This window comes from Narcine bancroftii, chromosome 2 (genome assembly GCF_036971445.1).
Source record: "Narcine bancroftii isolate sNarBan1 chromosome 2, sNarBan1.hap1, whole genome shotgun sequence".
Taxonomy (NCBI): Eukaryota; Metazoa; Chordata; class Chondrichthyes; order Torpediniformes; family Narcinidae; genus Narcine; species Narcine bancroftii.
Genome location: NC_091470.1, coordinates 24,638,904 through 24,657,964, shown reverse-complemented (window position 1 = coordinate 24,657,964; position 19,061 = coordinate 24,638,904). Strand labels below are relative to the sequence as shown.

General features: G+C 43.2%; 1 protein-coding gene across 8 annotated transcripts in view; it reads right to left on the bottom strand.

Annotated features, from left to right (window-relative positions):
- setd3 (SET domain containing 3, actin histidine methyltransferase) overlaps nt 1-19,061 on the bottom strand; it is a 156,986-nt gene that overhangs the window by 10,611 nt on the left and 127,314 nt on the right. For all 8 annotated transcript variants that reach the window (XM_069916142.1, XM_069916147.1, XM_069916144.1 and 5 more), the window contains 5 exons: nt 17,354-17,412; nt 14,702-14,816; nt 12,324-12,398; nt 10,003-10,169; nt 3,852-3,937 (listed from right to left, as the gene is read on the bottom strand). In XM_069916142.1, coding sequence (XP_069772243.1) covers nt 3,852-3,937; nt 10,003-10,169; nt 12,324-12,398; nt 14,702-14,816; nt 17,354-17,412 — 502 coding nt within the window. The remainder of the gene's footprint in view (nt 1-3,851; nt 3,938-10,002; nt 10,170-12,323; nt 12,399-14,701; nt 14,817-17,353; nt 17,413-19,061) is intronic.

The following is a 19,061-nucleotide window of genomic DNA, read 5'->3' as shown; positions in this document are numbered from 1 at the left end:
AAGAGGTGGTGGGGTTTTCAGTGGGTAGGGGAGGAACACTCTGACTTAGCTACACAAAACCTTCTCACATGAAGAGCTTGGTAAATGGAATAAGACTGATTAAAGGATATAGATCAGAACAATGGAGCCCACTGAGCTCCCTCCCCAAAAAATATACAGGAAATGTGCACAGGTTTCCAATGAGGAGTGTGCTGCCTGGTTTCTAAGGAAGGGACAAGTTGCATGCCCAGTGCCCGGTATAAAATTAAGTTCTTTGATTATTCATTGTGGAGATTAACAACTGACAGTCACAATGTCGTCTGGACACTCTCCAAACAGATGGAATTAACATTGTCTTATCCAGTTTCTCCTAGCCTACACTCTGTTCTCCCTCCCTTCCTCTTCTTTCCTCCAGCTCTCCACTCCCTTCCCTCTTCATTCACAGAGAGATCACTCCTCCCCCTGCTTGTTGCTTCTTGTCAGTGGGGCTGTGCTCCTCTCCCCCTACCATTTTGTTCGGGCGCCTGCTGACATTTGTTCATATCTTGAAGGGCTCAAGCCTGACACATTGATTATGTATCTTTATTTTTGCTACATAAACTGTTTGACCAGCTGAGTTTCTCCAGCACTGTGTTCTTACAAGTCACAATGCAGGATTAATTTGGGCTGAAACAACCACTGATCCTTTCATTCTGTAAACCAGACGTTAACTGTTATGAACAAGGAAATGCCCTCAGCTGCGTACAAAGAGTGGAGGATCAGGATCAACTCACAGATGTTGCCCTGCGAGTTTGCTTCCCGAACACATAGGGCAACATCTCTCCCACCAGCCCCCTCCTCTCTCCTAGTAACACGACAGCCTGACTGTTTGCTGTACTTTCGTTTTATGATTGTTGTACCTGTGGTACTTAAGTATGGGTTGACTTGCCTGAATAGCAAGCAAAACAAGGTTTTCCCCTGTGTGGAAATTTCTATTTAATTTCAATTTTATTTTACATTCTGACTCCACAAATCCACTGGGCTCTGACCTCCCTCGTTGGATCCTCGATACCTGAAGGCAGCTGTATGCTAATAACAAGGGTTGACCAGAGAGGTGAACAAACTACTTACCAAATATCTGATTATTAATTACTTCTTTTTCCTGATGCTGTTGGTCCATATGTGGTTATTATTCATTAAAACATATGGGTATAGATAAGGAAATTAGCAAATGCCTTTTTCCCAGGATATTCCCAAGAGGAATAGAATATAAGAGCAGGGATGCGATGTTGAGCCTTTAGAAGGCACTGGTGAGACCTCACCTGGACCATTGTGAGCAGTTTTGGGCTCCTCATTTAAGAAGAGCTGTGCTATGTTGGGGAGGATTCAAAGGAGGTTCACTAGGATGATTCTGGGAATGAAAGGGGAGAGTTTGACAACTCTTGGCTTGTATTCATAAGAATTTAGGAAAATGAGGGGGGAATCTAAAATCCGAAGGCATAGATTTCAGGTGATAGGGGAAAGATTTAAAAAGGGCCTGAGGGAGACTTTCTTCCCACAGAGGGTGGTGGGCTATCAAGAAAGCTACCAGAGGAAGTGGTAGAAGTGGGGAGAATTATAATGTTCAGAAGGCGTTCAGACAGGTAAGTGGATTGGAAAAGTTTAAAGGGAATTGGGTGAACATAGGGACTACCTTGGTCAGCAAGGATGTTGGGCCAAAGGGCCTAGTTTCTATGCTTTATGTCAATGCTGGCAATAGAAGCACAGATCTCAGTTGGGGAGGGGAGGGGGGGGGCTAAATGAAATGGGAGTGGCTGGGCCATGGATGGGATAAAAGCACACACAGGCTGATGGTTATGAGAGAACCACCCTTTACCATCAAGTGAAGACTGACATAGTGAAACCACATGCTAGATGGATGAGCAGATCAGACTTATGGGGAAATCCTTGTTCATAATTAGAGGGCATTTCCAGCTAACCTTTGCAACCTTGAATTGGGAAAGGCAAACAGTCAAAACAGCAAGCATTTATGAATGCGCATCACAAAGTGAATGTCACTTTCACAAAGTAACTATGTAACTAGCAGATAGGGAAAATCTTACCTGCCCCACCAAACCTGCTGCCCACACATCAATATGGTCAGTGAATATCTTGTTTCCCCCCCCTTGATAGATATTGCGATTTACTGTGAAGCGTAGAATCACTGACAAAGGAGGAATCTACCTGCTCCCCCCCCCCTTCTTTAAAAGTAAATATAAACATAGGCTCTGCCATTCAGGTACAGGTACAGTACAACTAATTTATCAAGCGGAATCCAAAATTAGAGGAAAAGAAGAATAAAAATCAGCCCATGAATAAAGAACAGGTTACTCAAATCCCTTTACAGCTTTTTACTTGAAAAAGAGATAATACTAGCAGAAGAAATGACAATATTAATAGCAGTTCTCAATACATCTGAGTGACAAATCAAAGGAGCCTTTTAACAATTACAGTAAAGGCAATAAATAAAAGAATTTGCCATCCTTCATGCTGACCCTTCTTAGGTTAGTCTGAGAAATAGCAAAAGATAGTCATTGATAACTGAAGTAAATTATGAGAATGAAAAGACGAGAGAGAGCCAGGGCACTGTTCTACTTCCTGAAGAGTGAATACTTGCTAATGTCCACAAAGGATTGCCAGCAGCACGTTCACTACCTTGCCAATGGTGTCAATCATAAGGGTTCTTTCAGGATTGATCTCACTTCAGGAATCCATACTGACCTATTCATATTTCTTTTGTACTACAAGAGAGGCAAGTTGGGTTTTCCAGATTACTGCCTCCTATCTGGGGAGCACGGTGGTGCAGCTGCTGCCTCCCCTGGTCACAGATCAGGGTTCAATTCTAATCTCTGGTGCTGTCTGTGAGGAGTTTGCATGTTCTCCCAGTGGCCCCAGGGGCTTCAGTTTCCTCACACGTCCCAATAGTGTGGATTAATATTGATTACGGTAAAATATGGATGAATGGTAGAACCTGGGAGGTCAGTGGAGAGGAGGAGTTGTGGGGTGGAAATTGATAGGAGTTCATTAAATTTTAATTTAGAGTTACAGCACGGTAGCAGGCCCTTCCACCACATGAGCCTGCGCTGCCCAAATACACCAATTGACCTTCAAACCTTGCACATTTTTGGAGGACGGGAGGGTCATGAGGAGAACACACAGACTTGTTATGACATTGGCAAATACGAACCTGGGGTCAGTGTCACTGTAATGGCATAGCACCAACCACTGCACTAATCGTGTCGCCCTTGTGGGAAGAATAAAATAGGTGATGATGGGTTGAGTGTAAACACAGAGATACATGAGACCGGAGATTCTGGAACCTGGAGCAGAAAACAAGCCGCTGGAGAACTTAGCAAGATGAGCAGCGTCAGTGGGTGAAATACACAGTCAAGTTCGGATTGCTTCCTCAAAGCTGAGAGGGCAGAGGGGGAGACAGCCAATATAGTGAGGACTGGGTGGGAGGGTTGGTGAACCAGGGAGGGGTGAAGGATGGGGGCGGAGGCATTTGACTGGAAGGTGCTAGACAATGGGAGAGAGAAGTGGGGTAAAGGGGGTGGAGGAAGATGAGCCAATATGGGTGTGGAGGAGATGGCCAGGAGGGGCTGTAAGTGGAGACAAAGCTGCTATTGCTGGAATATGTGAAGGATAACAGTGATATAATAGAGCTCTTGGTGCAGAGGTGAAAGATGAATTGGACAAGTGTGTAATCATGGTTGCTTGGCGCTTAGCATGGAATCAGTGGGAACAAGAGTCTGTTTCCCTCTCTGACTCGACTAATCTTATTAAAATCCAGGACACACCAATCATCCAAACCCCTCCCCCCATGCTGGATATGACAGAAGTGAGGTTTTTACCTTCAGTCATGCAGAAGACACGCAGGAAGGCCAACAGCTGGGCTGAGATTGGCGGCTCGCTGCAATGCAGAGCAAACACACTGGACCTGAGAGAAGAACATAGGTGTAAAACACAAAAGCCTGCAGACACAGTGATTGAAGTAAAAACACAATGCTGGAGAAACTCGGCAGATCAAACAGTGGATGTAACCCATATTTCAGGCTTTAGCCTTTCATCATAAATATCTTTATGTTTGCTCTATAAAGTACACTGTCTGACCTGCTGAGTTTCTCCAGCCTTGTGCTTTTACAGAGAACACACACATCATGATTTAGTCAATTCTTTTAATTCATCTCATCAGCTTCAACAAGCATTTAATGGCACCCAAGATGGGCAGATTCTGATTAAGCTTCTGTAATATGCTGAGAATGGAGGACTACGGATCATGTGCAGGCAGAACAGATTTAATTTAATTTGGCATTGTGCTCAGAGCAGTCATCACATGCCAAAGGGCCTGTTGTGATGCGGCACTGTTTTACATTCTATAGAATGGAGTAAGATTTCCACTGTTGCAGTTCACAATAAAGTACCACCATACAAAATCCCAAAAGAGCAGACAGCTTAGCTATTTAAATTACCGTATATTCTTGTGCAACAATCAACTATTGCGGACCAATTTTTAGGGTAAAATTTAAGGGATCTACCATTACATGCATTCTACTTTTGACTACCTCATTCGAGATGTCGGGAGCTCAATGGGTGGGCAGGACGGGGTGATAATTCTGTGTTCAGGGCGTCGGGTCTTTGGATGGGCGGGTGAGACCAGGTGGTAAGTCTCGGAAGGGTGGGTGGTCATGCACGTAAATGGGGTGGGGAAGAGATGGGGTTGACTTCTACACGCAATATATGAAAAATACAAGATTTTGGTGCCAAAGTTTGAGGTGGTGGGGGAGAGGGCAACTTTTATATGGTGTCGACTATTACGAGTATGTACAGTAACAGATAGGAATATGATTTGGCTTCATTAATAACGTGCAATCGAATACATCCTCTATGTTAGTAACTGAACTCTCACTGTGAGGGTATGTTCTGCTCCGGCAATTGAAAAAGTCTAAAATTAACCCAGGGATTACTCATTGTTAATCTTCTGGGTCATTTCTTTTTACTTTCTACTCTTTCCTCCAGGTTACGGGCAGAGTGGTTAGTGCAATGTTACTACACCACCAGCGACTGGGGTTCGAATCTGATGCTGTCTGTAAGGAGTTTGTACATTCTCCCTGTGTCTGCATGGGTTTCCACCAGGTGCTCCAGTTTTCTCCCACCCTCCAAAATGCACGGGGGGTGGGGGGGAGGGGGAAATTGTAGGTTAATTGGGGTATTTTGGGCAGCACGGACTCATGGGCTGGAAGGTTGGTCTAAATTTTAAAAAAAAGATTGCAGTTGTCTTTAACTGGACGATGAATTTGATTTTGTTTGACAGTGACAGTCAACAAAAAGTGGGATATCCCAAGACTGCTCGAAACAGTGAGTGAGGAGAGAAATGAGGGTAACGATTTGATCTAAAAAACTACCACGAAAAGCAGCAGTGTTCTGTAGTGGAGTAATCATGAAGTACAGGACAAACATGTCAAATAAGGTGGTTTCTCCTTGAGTTGGCAGAAGCCATGCTGAAACTTGTTCACAGGAAAATCTCCCTTGTATCAGAGAGCAACGATGACTCTCTAACATGTCAAGGATTATACAATGTGGGTTTGAGATTAAAAGAAATTTTGACTACAGTAGACTCATTTTTATCCTGGATAACTTCTCCTGGGTCTGAACTCCAAATACATTTTAGTTGATGTCTCTATGTAAACAGAGACACACATTTCTCTTTGACCTCTTTTTCTTTTCTTTGGCTTGGCTTCACGGACGAAGATTGATGGAGGGGTAATGTCCACGTCAGCTGCAGGCTCGTTTGTGGCTGACAAGTCCGATGCGGGACAGGCAGGCACGGTGGCAGCGGTTGCAAGGGAAAATTGGTGGGTTGGGGCTGGGTGTTGGGGTTTCCTCCTTTTTCTTTTGTCAGTGAGGTGGGCTCTGCAGTCTTCTTCAAAGGAGGTTGCTGCCCGCTGAATGGTGAGGTGCCAAGATGCACGGTTGGAGGCGAGATCAGCCCACTGGCAGTGGTCAATGTGGCAGGCACCAAGAGATTTCTTTAGGCAGTCCTTGTACCTCTTCTTTGGTGCACCTATGTCTCGGTGGCCAGTGGAGAGCTCACCATATAACACGATCTTGGGAAGGCGATGGTCCTCCATTCTGGAGACGTGACCTACCCAGTGCAGTTGGATCTTCAGCACCATGGATTCGATGCTGTCGGCCTCTGCCATCTTGAGTACTTCGATGTTGGTGATGAATTCGCTCCAATGAATATTGAGGATGGAGCGGAGACAACGCTGGTAGAAGCGTTCTAGGAGCCGTAGGTGATGCCGGTAGAGGACCCATGATTCGGTAAGTAGTGGGGGTTGTTGCTCGCGGTTAGCGGTGGGAAGAGCGTCAGTCGCGGCGGTCGGGCCCCAGCAGTCGTCAGCAATGGACGCTAGGGCGAGTACCTGGTTGGCCGCGGCGGGTCCCCAGTTGGTCGCGGTGGCCGCTCCGGCGGCGGCGTGGGCAGCGGCAGCAGTGGAGCGAGCAGCGGTAGCATCATCTCCGGGGGTGGCTGTGGCAGCAGCAGCGGTAGCGTCGGCCCTGGGGGTGGTCGTGGCTGTGGCAATAGCGAGCTCTACAGTCGGGTACGAGGCCGGGTCGAGTGTTCCAAACGGGGTCGAGAGGCGGGCCAACATCATGGTTGCGAGGGTGGGCTGCCCCTTCCGGGTTCGGTGTCTCCGTGATGTCAGGCGTTACCGTGCAGGGGAGCCCTCGCTCTCATTGGACGAGAACTCTGGGGAAGACGAGTTTGAATGGGATAGTGGCGGTTGGGCTTCACACGAGGCACTGTGTTTGCCAGCGGCCATTTTAGACCTACAGACTGCAGCAAAGTGGCCGTTTTTAAGGCACTTCTGGCACTTGGCTGTTCTTGCTGTGCACTGGAACCTGCTGTGCTTGTCCCTCCCGCAGAAATAACATTTTGGGTTCGCTGGGGGCAGTGTAGCAGCAGCCGACAGGCCGTCAGTATCTTGGGGGGTGGTAGGGTAGAAAGGCACTCTATTCACATCAGAACGTGGGGTCCAGTCCCTAGAGAACTCGTTTGACTTTAAGGCTGCATCCTCCATTTTGATTGCAATACGGGCCATGTCCTCTAGTTTTTCTACCCCTTGTTCGAGCAAGCGCAGCCTCACTTCGTTCGATCGGAGCCCGGCCACTTAGGCATCCCGGACGAGATCGTTTGTGATCTTGGCAGCAGTTTTGTCCACACAGTTACAGTCCTTGCCCAACGCCTTGACTACTTGTAAACATGCCCTGCTGGACTCGCCGGGCTGTTGCTTCCTCGATGCAAGCATGAGCCGGGCATGAACTCTGTTCATTGGTTGATCGTATAGTTCGTTCAGTACCTTTATGGCTCATCCTGGATGTTCTCGTAGTCTCTCAAGGACACCATAGACAGCAATGCTGTTAGACGCTGGTTATCCTCCTCCACCTCAATGACCCTTAGGAAGTTTTCAAAGTTCATCAGCCAGAACTTAAAGGCTTTGAAGGCTGTAGCTGACTGTGGGTCGATGTCAACTTCTTCTGGCCGAGTCAGATGCTCCATTTCTTTTTTTAAAAATTCTTTTTGCTAATAAAATTGTAGAGCTTGTCGAAAGAACCAAAGACTTGTTGATCCAAACCAAGGCTTTTATTAGCAAAAGACTGCAGCTCTTCACAGGTGGCCGACCAGTCCGGAATTATCCGACCTGGCTAGGGACACAACCCTTTAAGGCCCAGACAGTAGGTGTGGCTAAGCTCTCAGCCAATCGCTGTAAGCATAGTCATTACACTCTAGATTCTATAACTATATACATTGGTGATAGGTCTGTACGTTATTAAATTGAGGGTAGCTGTAAAACTATTAAATTTAACTGAACCAGAACTGATATCAAAACTTGATGTTAGGGGAACCAGGACAATTGACTCCATTAATGCTCTGATCAATGAGAAGAAAAAGACATGGTTGATTCACCTTTAAGTTTCATCTCTATAATGTTGTCTTTGGGAATCCCACCAAACCTGCATCATTTTGGAGGGCTCATTGTATATGCTTTATTTATTGGTTTACTTGGTAGTGATAAAGAATCCAAAAGAGAGAGGGCACAAAAAAAATGAACACCAATGTCAGGAAAAGCAAAGACATTTTACTTATGCTGGCCAATTTAACTCACTGGAGGTTTTAGGAATCAAACAAGTCTTTGTCGCCTTTGCCTGGCATTGAGACCCAGACTGCATCTTCAGCTTGGGGACTGGGAGGGGTAATGAGTGCATGGTGGTTAGAAATGCAGCTAGTCAGTCCATGGAAGTCCTGCATTAATCATGCCAAAGCCTCCTGCATCTACTTAGATGGTAATATAATAAAGAAAGTCTTCATTACCTCAATTTTTTTTTAAATTTAGAGACACAGCACGGTATCTGGCTCATCCAGCCCACATCACCCAATTACACTCATGTGACCAATTACCCTACTAACCTTGTGCTTCTTTGGAAGGTGGGAGGAACACCTGGAGGAAACCCACACAGACAGAGGGAAAACATACCAACTCCTTGCAGACAGCGCTGGATTCGGTCCCAGGTCACTGGCGCTGTAATAGTGTCATGCGATTTCCTTCCCAATTTACTTTTATTAATGGAAGCAAATTCAGCCTTTTTCAGCTAATAAATTAGCTCTGAATCATGGAATTAATTTATGTTTATGGCACAGAAGCAGCTAATTCTGCTCATGGTGTCTACGCCAGCTGAGAAAGAGTTAGTCAGACTGTTCTTGACAGTTGTGCAAATGTAATGTCCATCCACATGCTAAGTGTATGCGAATTCACTACCTTTTCTCTCAGCGAGGTCCAATTACCACATTCTTGCTCATGGAAACTTGGATCAATTATTTTAAATCTAGTACTGCATTTATTGGCTTCCTTACAAAGGGAAATAGATCTTCTTATTTACTGAATGTAAGGAATTCATAGACACACAACACAAAACAGGCCCTCTGACCTAACGTGTCCATGCTGAACAAGGAGGCATTCTGGGCTAGTTCCATCTAATTTTAATTTTTTTAATTTTAACGATATGGCATGTTAGAACGCCCTTCCAGCCCATGAAAGCTGTGTCACCCAATTACACCCAATTTCCTCTCCCACCTGCATCTACCTGTGTTCCTTCTCCTTCCCCTCCTTTCTCCCACCATCTTGTTATATGGGCACCTTCCTGATTTTCGGCACTCCTGAAGAAGGGTACAGGCCTGAAATGTTGATTGTGTTTTGCTGTGTAACCTGCTGAGTTTCTCCAGCACCTGTAGATCACTCGTTTGCCTCTTTTGGAAGGATTTGAAGGGTAATGGGCCATGGGCCAAATGCAAACAAATGGGTCTAGCTTAAGACAAGTGGGTCAGCATGGATAACTCAATAACTAACTCCAAGAAAGATATCAATAAGATTGAAAGAGTGCAGAGACGATTTGCTGGAATGTTGCCCAGACTTCAGGAACTGAGTTACAGGGAAAGGCTAAACAGATTAGGAGCATAGAAGAATGAGGGGAGATTTGATAGAGGTATTTAAAATTACGAGGGGGATAGACAGAGTAAATGTAGGTCGGCTTTTTCCAGAGGGTGGGTGAGATACAAACCAGAGGACTGGGTTAAGGGTGAAAGGGGAAAAGTTTAGGGGCAACTTCTTCACGCAGAGAGTGGTGGGAGTGTGGAACGAGCTGACAGCTGAAGTGGTGCAGTAGGCTCAATTTTAACATTTAAGAAGAATTTGGACAGGTACATACGTAGATGGGAGAGGTGTGGAGGGCAGTGTAACTAGGCACAAAAATAGTTTGGAACATACTGGAAGGGCTGAAGGACCTGTTTCTGTGTTCTAATGTTCAAGGCTGAAAGGCCTGCCTCCATGCCGTGAATTTCTATGAATAGATTGGAGTGAAGGGATTGATAGTCAGTGCGGGTACGGTGGGTTGAAGGAGCCCATGAAGGCAAGACAGAGACAAAACCCTTTGCACATTACTTACGTTGGGATACCAGCACGTGCTAAAACTTCTGCTTTCATTGCGTAGAGTCTGTCACTTTTACTCACTCCCAGTTTTATCTTCACTCTATCGTGAGAGTTATCATTGAAGAAAAATCCATTGTGTATCACAAACTCAGCATTGGATCGAGTCCCATAGAAAATGTAGATCTGAAAGATTGCCAAATTCTGTGTTAAGTCGAGCACAGATTATCTGCAACCGTACAACTCACGCTCACGGTTTACGGTGTAGAGTGAAATAGTGTACAGAGAGAGTGGCTCTGAATGAGAGCTTTAGCAGTCTTGACTTTGCCCACTTTTCAAAATGATTCAAGGATCCGTTATATTTTCAACCCTTTTCCCCAGAGACGTAAAAGTCCAACAAGAAAGAAAGAAAAAGCATTTCCACCATCTAAGGGAAAAAAAAATTTAAACAAAAATGAGCAAAGCAACAATAGGGATGGACCATAGTAAAAGCACAAAATTACTAGAGGAACTCTGCAGGTCAAGCTGCGTTCAGAGGAGGTAAACGTTGGTAAAGTATCTTTACCTCCTCTGGACACTGTGTGGCCTGCTGAGTTCCTCCAGCAATTTTGTGATTTTGCTACAATCACAATGTTTGCTGACTTTCGTGTTTCATTCCAATAGGGATGGACAGATTCTGATCTTCCCTCTCTTCCCCACAAAACTTATGCTTTAATATTTGGACTTTCTCAGCGATGGGGAGTATCACCTTTAATCAGAGAAATATGCGATCGTTCTCCAGGTTAACACTTCAGGGCAGAACTCAGTGAGTGCTGCACCATTAGAGGGGCTCTCTATTTTGTGGGACTTTGAAGCTGAGTCCACCTGCCAACCCTGATGGTCATATCACAGTATCATTTAGAGATAAGCTCAATGTTCGTAAGAAATTTAAAACTTAAGGTTCCCATCTCCTTAAAATGATCATACACAGAGTGTTCTTAATTTAGATTTGATTATTTTAATTTTTAATTTAGAGCTACAGCATGGTAACAGACCCTTCCGGCCCATGAGCAGGTACCGCCAAAATACACCCCTGTAACCAATTAACTATTCTAACCCTATTCATCTTTGGAGCATGGTCACAGGAAGAATGTACAAACTCCTTACGGCCAGCAAATTCAAACCGGTGTCACTGGCACTGCAATAGCATTGTGGTAACTCCTATGTTAACTATGCCACTCCTAACTCGACAAGAACATATTAACATTAGGAAGTTGCTGAGGATCTTTACACTGCATTGATTAACAAGATCTAACAAAGTTGAAATACTTTTTAATTGATTTGTTAATTAGATGGTGATTAGCAATATATTGCAGATGCTGCTCGCACTTCGTTGTGCCAATGCACTTTAATGCATCAGCTAGCAACTCAAACATTCCACAAAAAGACCATTCTTCCATAATAATATTTGCCAATAGACACCTGCATCCTTTCATTTAATGAAATGGCTACAATATGCTTTATTGGGTAACATTTCCTTGCTATCCCGCCACACCTTCACTTCATGACCTCATTCTGGTGACGTGAAGAGGTTGGGCTCATCTTGAAAAGACTGTACTTTCACAAGGCCTTAAACAATCCACAGACAATGCTGGAGAAACTCCGCAGGTCCCGCAGTATCCAGAGAAGTAAAGGACAGCCAACATTTCGGGCCTGGGCCCTTCGTCAGGCCCCAGAATGTTGGTTACCTTTTACTTCCTGTGGTTCCTGTGTGACCTGCTGAATTTCTCAAGTGTATTTGTGTGGTTCAGGGTTTAACCCCGCCTCAATGCATGTTTCAGTGAATGTACGAAAACTGCAAAGTATTTCCAAAATAGTAGCACGTTCCAGTAAGAAAAAACAGTGAAGAGATATATAATTGGGTGAAGGTTAAGATTTAAAGCCTGAAAGGAACTGGTGTAATCGTTTTTTTTTAATTGTAAAGTCTCAGTCATCCAATTTGACTAGAATTTAGGTTTTATTATTTTTTTTAAATCCAACCAATTACCTAAAATAGGATAGTCTGTTGTTCTGACCCAAATATGGAAACCAATATCTCTTCAGTAGAATTCACAATATTGAAATAGACTATATGGCGTACATGGTTTATTCTGGCATTTGTGTTCCAAGGGAACCACTGTCCAGCCACACTGTGAAATTTATTAATACAGCCATATAAATGCAGTTCTGCTTGCTCATCTGTGAGAACTACTTTTTTCATTTTTTCCCTGCCTACAACTACCTTTACAGTCATGGAATAACGCTAATGTGGTTTTTCTTTTCTCTATCAAGAGATATGATACCTATAATTTTCTTCCTTACCTGATCTTCAGCCTTGTAATCCTGTAGAGCAACGCATTCACACCTGTCGTCCTCCAGGTTGTACCCAGTTGTGATCTACAAAAGCAAAAGATGAAAGTATAATAGGTGCACAAGAGTAGCACAAAGTATGACAGAAGGCAGGGGATCGCCCAAGTTTTTATAATTTACATGGTAGTTAAAAGTACTTGTGTGTGTAAAATGGCAGAGGATGAAATATGCTTTCCTTCCAAAAAACAAATCAAATGGGACTTTATGTATTCTTAAGACAAATTTTCAATACTCACTCTGTTGATCTCCTCAGTCACCCTCTTATAATGAAAAACATATTCAGTACACATATTAATTTTATATTTGACACACAAGCATGAAGGAAATAGAGGAATGAGTAGAGTAAAAGCCCCAGTATCTGGCACGTATGGGAATTGGTAGATGGGTAGAGGAGTTGGGCTGTTATGGTAATGTTGTACAAGACATTGGTGGGGCCAAATTCGGAGTATTGTGTGCAGTTTTAGTCACCTAACTAGAGGAAAGATATGAATAAGATGGAAAGAGTGCAGAGAAGGTTTATTAGGATGTTGCCCGGACTTCAGGAACTGAGTTACAGGTTAGGACTTTATTCCTTCCAAAGTAGAAGAATGAGGGGAGCTTCAATGGAGGTATGTAAAATTATGAGGGGGATAGATAGAGTAAATGTAGATTGGCTTTTCCCACTGAGGGTATGTGAGATACAAACCAAAGGACATAGATTAAAGGTGAATGGGGGAGTGTGGATCGAGGTGCCAGCTAAAGTGGTGAACATAGGCTCAAATTTAACATTTAAGAAAAATTGGTACAGGTACATGGATGGGAGGGGCATTGAAGGCTATGGACTGGGTGCAGGTCAGTGGGACTAGGCAAAAAATGGATCGGTAGACTAGAAGGGCGAAGGGGCCTGTTTCTCTGCTGTAATGTTCTATGGCTCTAAGTGAATTTTTCTGGTTGCTTGAGATTGCGTGTTGCATGGATTGGCGAACTGACCACTAGGAGAGAGCCAATTTAAAACTTTTGTATTTTTTTTAACTTATTTATTTTTCACGATATTTTTGCCAGTTGCTTGAGGCTGCCAGGAGCTTGAATTCCAGAAAATGCAGATTTAACTGTGTAATGTACAGAGCCTCAGTTTAATTTAGGCATCCTGCTCAGTATGGATATGTGGGCCGAAGGGCCCATTCCTATTCTGTACTGTTATATCTTTGATAATGATGTAGAATGTGGTGGCACTCTTTCCTGTCAAGCAAAGATTTCCTGCGGGCTCAAAATCCCTTGCCTGAGACTTCTAACTTCTCATTGCCCTCTCAATTCACCTTGCACAACTGCTGGATATCCCAACAGTTAGTCCTTCCACCTTGGCACCATCTGACCAGATTCAAGTTCTATCACTTGCTTTCGGAAAACAGAACCTATGCATCCCCTTGAGTCTGCTCTGCCATTTGACAATGTTGCACATGATCTCGTTTCTTGGCTTTGTTTCAGGGCGCTGAGAAATTCATCATGCTTTGTCCTGAAGTCTTCATTTCTCCCCATATCCACTACCCTTCTGAAGGGAGAATACCAGATTGATACTGCTCTTGGTGTCAAGAAATGCTAACCAATTACTCTCCCAAATGCCTAGCCCTAACTTTATAATTATAAATCTCATTCTTATGTGCCTCATCAGAGGAAATGGTTTCTCTGCATCGGTCCCATCTTTTTTAAGCGACGAGACGGTGTCGATTAAAAGTAGGTGAGATTGCAGTATCAGATTGGTAATGTGATATAATGAGTTTAGTGTCATATACATTGTTCAATATACATATGCACCAAAATTTTTATTTGCTGCAGGCAAACAGGTATTTTTTGAAAAAAAATTAGATTGAATTAGACAGAGATAATAAATATAAAAGATAAACAGATATTCAGCTATCGTTATACAAGAAAAAGATGCCATTACAATAGTGCAAACAGTTCTTTTTTGAGGTGTTAGAATATTTCATGGTTATTGAAATAAGTGGAGATTCATAAGTCCGATAGCCATTGGAAAGAAATTATTCTTGAACCTGGAGGTGCTGGATTTCCAACTTCTGTATCTTCTGCCTGAAGAGGTTGTGCCCGGGGTTAAGCTATTTTAGAGATATCTTTGGGCCAGGTCACGTTGATTTGCTAAAGAAATCATTGTTGACTGCAATAATGGGGACGTTAAAAAAAAACCAGACAGCTATCGGACTTTACTGGTTGAAAGAATGACATTGTGTCAATGAGCTGGTTTCAGAAAGTAGAAGGGCAGAATGTTCTATTTTGAGAGAGATTTGAAATGTAAAATTAAATCCTTCATGTTGTGTATGATGGATACTTTCACTTACCAAGCCATTGGTGTGATTACACATGTCCCATAAAGGTATCAGGGCCAAAGTGACCCGGGAACCATCTTCGGTAGGAATTTGGTTCTGACGTGTCATGACTGAAGAAACAGCCCACCTGTAACAAAATGGGAAAACCAGCAGTTAGGACATTGGAAAGCCGAGTGTTTATGAATATGTGCATTGTCCAGGATATGGGGCAATGTTTTCACGAATGACTAAGAAATAAACCTTCCTGCAGAAGCCTCTAAAGAATCTTCCTTCAGTTACTCATCTCCTGACATACCCCACCAATGTTTTTTAAATCATACTTAGTGTTCATCATTTTTCGGACGTATTTGGCAGCCCGTGTAAGAAGCGCTGGTTAAGGTGCTTATACACTAAGTCAGCGTATGTTCACCTAGCCACTCTTCATTCACTAAATCAAAGGATCTACAATGCAAACTAAAACTGGTTGTTGAGAACTAAACAGCCTGCCAATCAGTTGCACTAGCCTGAAGATGAACTTGTCCTCATTTTATGACTGAAGATACAGTTGATGGCAATCACCTGGTTGTAAGCCGCATTCTGCACTGCAGAAAGCGTTTGTGCTTCAGCTATCAGCTTTAACAGTACATGATTACTAAAGAATGATGCACAATGAATTTCTAGTTAAAGGGTTACATCAGGAGAGATTTCTGTACTCTGGGAGCTTTAATCCAAATCAGAATGAATATGTCACAAATCTTGGACATACATTTATTGAGCATAGTCAAGGCCAAAATTAACAATTTTTTGATAGTGAAGGAATCAAAAGATAACATGGGACAACAAAAATTTTGCTTCCTGAACAATTTTGGGTGTTTTTATAGATTTTGGGCAGCTGATCAGGAAAATCACCATAAAAATTTCCTAGCGTGTACCTTTTTTTAAGATATAACCTGTTTTGGTGATTTCCTGTCATACTTTTCTACTTTTCCTGTCAAGCAGACAAAGCCATGAAGTGCAGTGTCATTGAAAATTCAACTTCGGCCTTTGCATTTGGACATCCTCCCTGCTGATCTTGGTGCAGTCAGTGACGAACAGGGTTTCACCAGGACACTGCGACCATGGAAAAGCAGTATCAGGGCAACTGGAATCCATCAATGCCGGCCAACTATCGTTGGACACTGACCCGAGAGGCTGAGTGCAAACGAAAACCAGCGGCAAAAAAAAAAATTAGGTCAGTTGAACAAGGTTCAAGGTGTCAGCATCATTATGCTGACTTCAGTATAATTTAATTTAACGTTTCTCCGACTTCCAACATGGTACACCAAATCTGAAACTATCTTTGTGTTCGTCTATAATCCCCAATTTTTTTTTTCATGAAGCAGACTTTTTGAAAAAAGTTTGTTCTCCAGTGTAATGGGATAACGCTGTTCACACCCAGCGTTTGTCAAGAGTGTAACTATTTGGTATTTACATAACCTTTCAACATCAGGGCAACATATTTAGCGCAGTGGTCAGTACGACGCAATTATAACGCCAGCGACCCTAGTTCAAATCCGACGCTGACTATGAGGTTCACCCCATCACTATGTGGGTTTCCCCTGGGTGCTCCGGTTTCCTCCCACATTCCAAAGATGTACAGGATTAGTAGCTTAATTGGTCAAATAGGTATAATTGGGTGAAGTGGGCTCATGGGTTGGAAGGGTCCGTTAATACATTGTATTTCTGTAACTAAAACTATATATAACTATCAATAAGAATGTTAAAGTGCAGGCCTCAATCCATGACCAATAGTGGAATAATGGTTGCCCTCAGGATAGTCCTGGAGATTCAAAGGAACTATTGTTAACAATCACCTGGTTAAATAGGAACAAAGGAAGCAGGAACAGGAGTAGGTCAAAAACAGCCCATCGAGCCTGCTCCACCATTCAATACGATCATGGCTGATCTAATTTATGACCTAACTTCACCTACCTGACTTCTCCCCATATCCCCTAATTCCTCTACTAATATATGTGAGATGATATCTCCAATATCTGATCACTTTTATTAGTTCAAGTTTATTTGTCATCTGATTATAGTACAACCTGACGAAACAGCGTTCTCCAGTGCAGAACGTGTACCGACATAATTACTTATTTAAAAAAAAGGTTGGTGTTCAAGAGAAAGGCAAGTTGTGATAAATCTGTAGTCATTTTCCAAAGGTGTCCCCCAAGTATTCCTTTGATTCCAAGAACATCGAAGGACCATTTTGCCTCTCTGGTCGGTCCACCATTCAGCTTGACGTCAAGCTTCACCAGCAGATAACGTGCGAACTGCAAAACCCAACAGCTGCCCACTAACCTCTGACAACATAAAATCAGCATTTTTGTATGCTGCTAAACCTCAGATCAGACAAAAAGTTGCATTTTGAGGAAAGAGGACTTTGAAATCATTGCTCTTTATAAGTACTGTATTTCACTAATTCTCAGAGCATTTAAAACCACATGTTTTACATCTTCGGAATTGGGTGATGGGACATTTGATGAAATAGATGGATTGCAAGTTGCAGTGGGGGTCCATATTTTTAAAATAAGCTTCTACCTTCAAACGCATGCTGCAGGAAATATTGCACATGACTGTACTGGTATTAAAAAAAGATATTGTTTTCTAAATTTTCTTCCCTAACATTTTCTTTTGAATACTGACCTGTAGTCATCAAAGGTGAAGAATTCCTTCAAGGGCAGCTTGCTTGCATTCGGATGGGTCTGGGAATGGAGGAATAAAACAGCAGGGTCAGACAACAATGACAGGGAGCAGACAGGACGGAGAGAAAGAAAGAGGGAGAGGGGAAATAAAAGAGAGGCATGAGTCAGTCAACGGCATTTCATTACTGAGCAGCCTAACAGATACTAACAAGAGCCAAATGTAGCAAGAGAAGTCCAGCCGAGCTATGGCAGGATCATCGTGCCATAATGCTCCCATACATCACTGTCAACTTAATTTGTTGTGCCCAGCAGCTGTCATAAATCTGCTCCATCAACTCCTGCAAGCAGAACCCACCAGTATTACAAAAATAAAACTTAGCGCCTGTGACAGTAACGCAATCTGCTGCCAACAAGTCCTTCAGCAGCTGAGCGAATGTCACCTCTTCTCCTAAAGCATTCTACTTGTTGACACCGGCTGGGGCCCTGGAGATGGATTCCCCCACCCCCCCCCTCTCTTTTTACAAACTGGGAGTCCTTCCTTGCATTGAGCTCTGATGCAGAGCTACTCTGTGTAGCGTGCGGTTTCTTCCTTGATGCATTAGCATCAGAAGATGTGGTGATTCATCATCTCTCTCAATAGTATATTGGCTGGCATCAGGAGTACAGTCGTGGAGGTGGGGGAGCGGTGGGGGTGGAGTGGAAACTCAGATTCAAGTAGCTCCACCACGAATCAATTACACAACACAAGCCAGCACAGCTAATGCAATTTTGGCCATACAACACATCACAAAAGGACCACTAATTGGATGTTGCATGTGAGCCTGAAAAATAGTCTTGTTTATCTCTGCCTTCTTCATAGAACAAGAGAGTTAAAAGGGGTCTGGGCAGATGCTTCTGAATTATAAGCAACTGTACTACTTTTTAATGATTGTGGACTTTGGCAGGTTTTAAAGAGCATCAAATTAAAACCAGTTCTTTTGTCGTTTCCTTCTCCGATGGAAGTGGGTTGGAGGGAGGGGAGTGGGAAATATTGCTCCTATGTGCCGGGATCAATAGAATCCAACCCAACTAACTTAAGCAGAGCTTTGAAAATAACCTGCGTTCAGGTAAAGAAATCCCATTTTTGCTCAGTGCCCGGACTCAAAAATAAGGATTTAATGTCACTCTTTTTTCCAATCTTTAACATGATTTATGGAACTAATAAGCTCAATCCTGGAGATTATTTCCCCCCTTATCGGCTGTGGGAATGTGTGCAGTGCAGGGGACTACAGAATTCTAACAAAAGACGTTGCACAGTAAGCCACGAGACATTCTGCAAACGTCCCACACGCGATGCTACCACAGACTCGAGAACATGAAGTGAGTGCTAAAAATGGAAAAGAGCTCCAATCCCTAACAGTGGCAATATCACGCCTCAATCAATAGAACACTGACAAATTATATCCAACTGTACATTACGTCATGACACAGTAAGTTAGTTAATTGCTGCTGGGAAGAACAACTTCGTGACCGTAGCACGACTCGGGCTCCTGACTGATTTGCTGAAAGAAACTAGAAGATCAGAGTGCATTTTCGACTGTTTTTAATTTACAGGACGCTCTTCATTAACTTGACTTCTGACAAGGTAGACATTTTCTGCTGTAGTCAATCAAAGGAATCAAATTTGGCAGGATTTTAGGGCTTAAATTTTTTAATTTAAATTTAGTCAC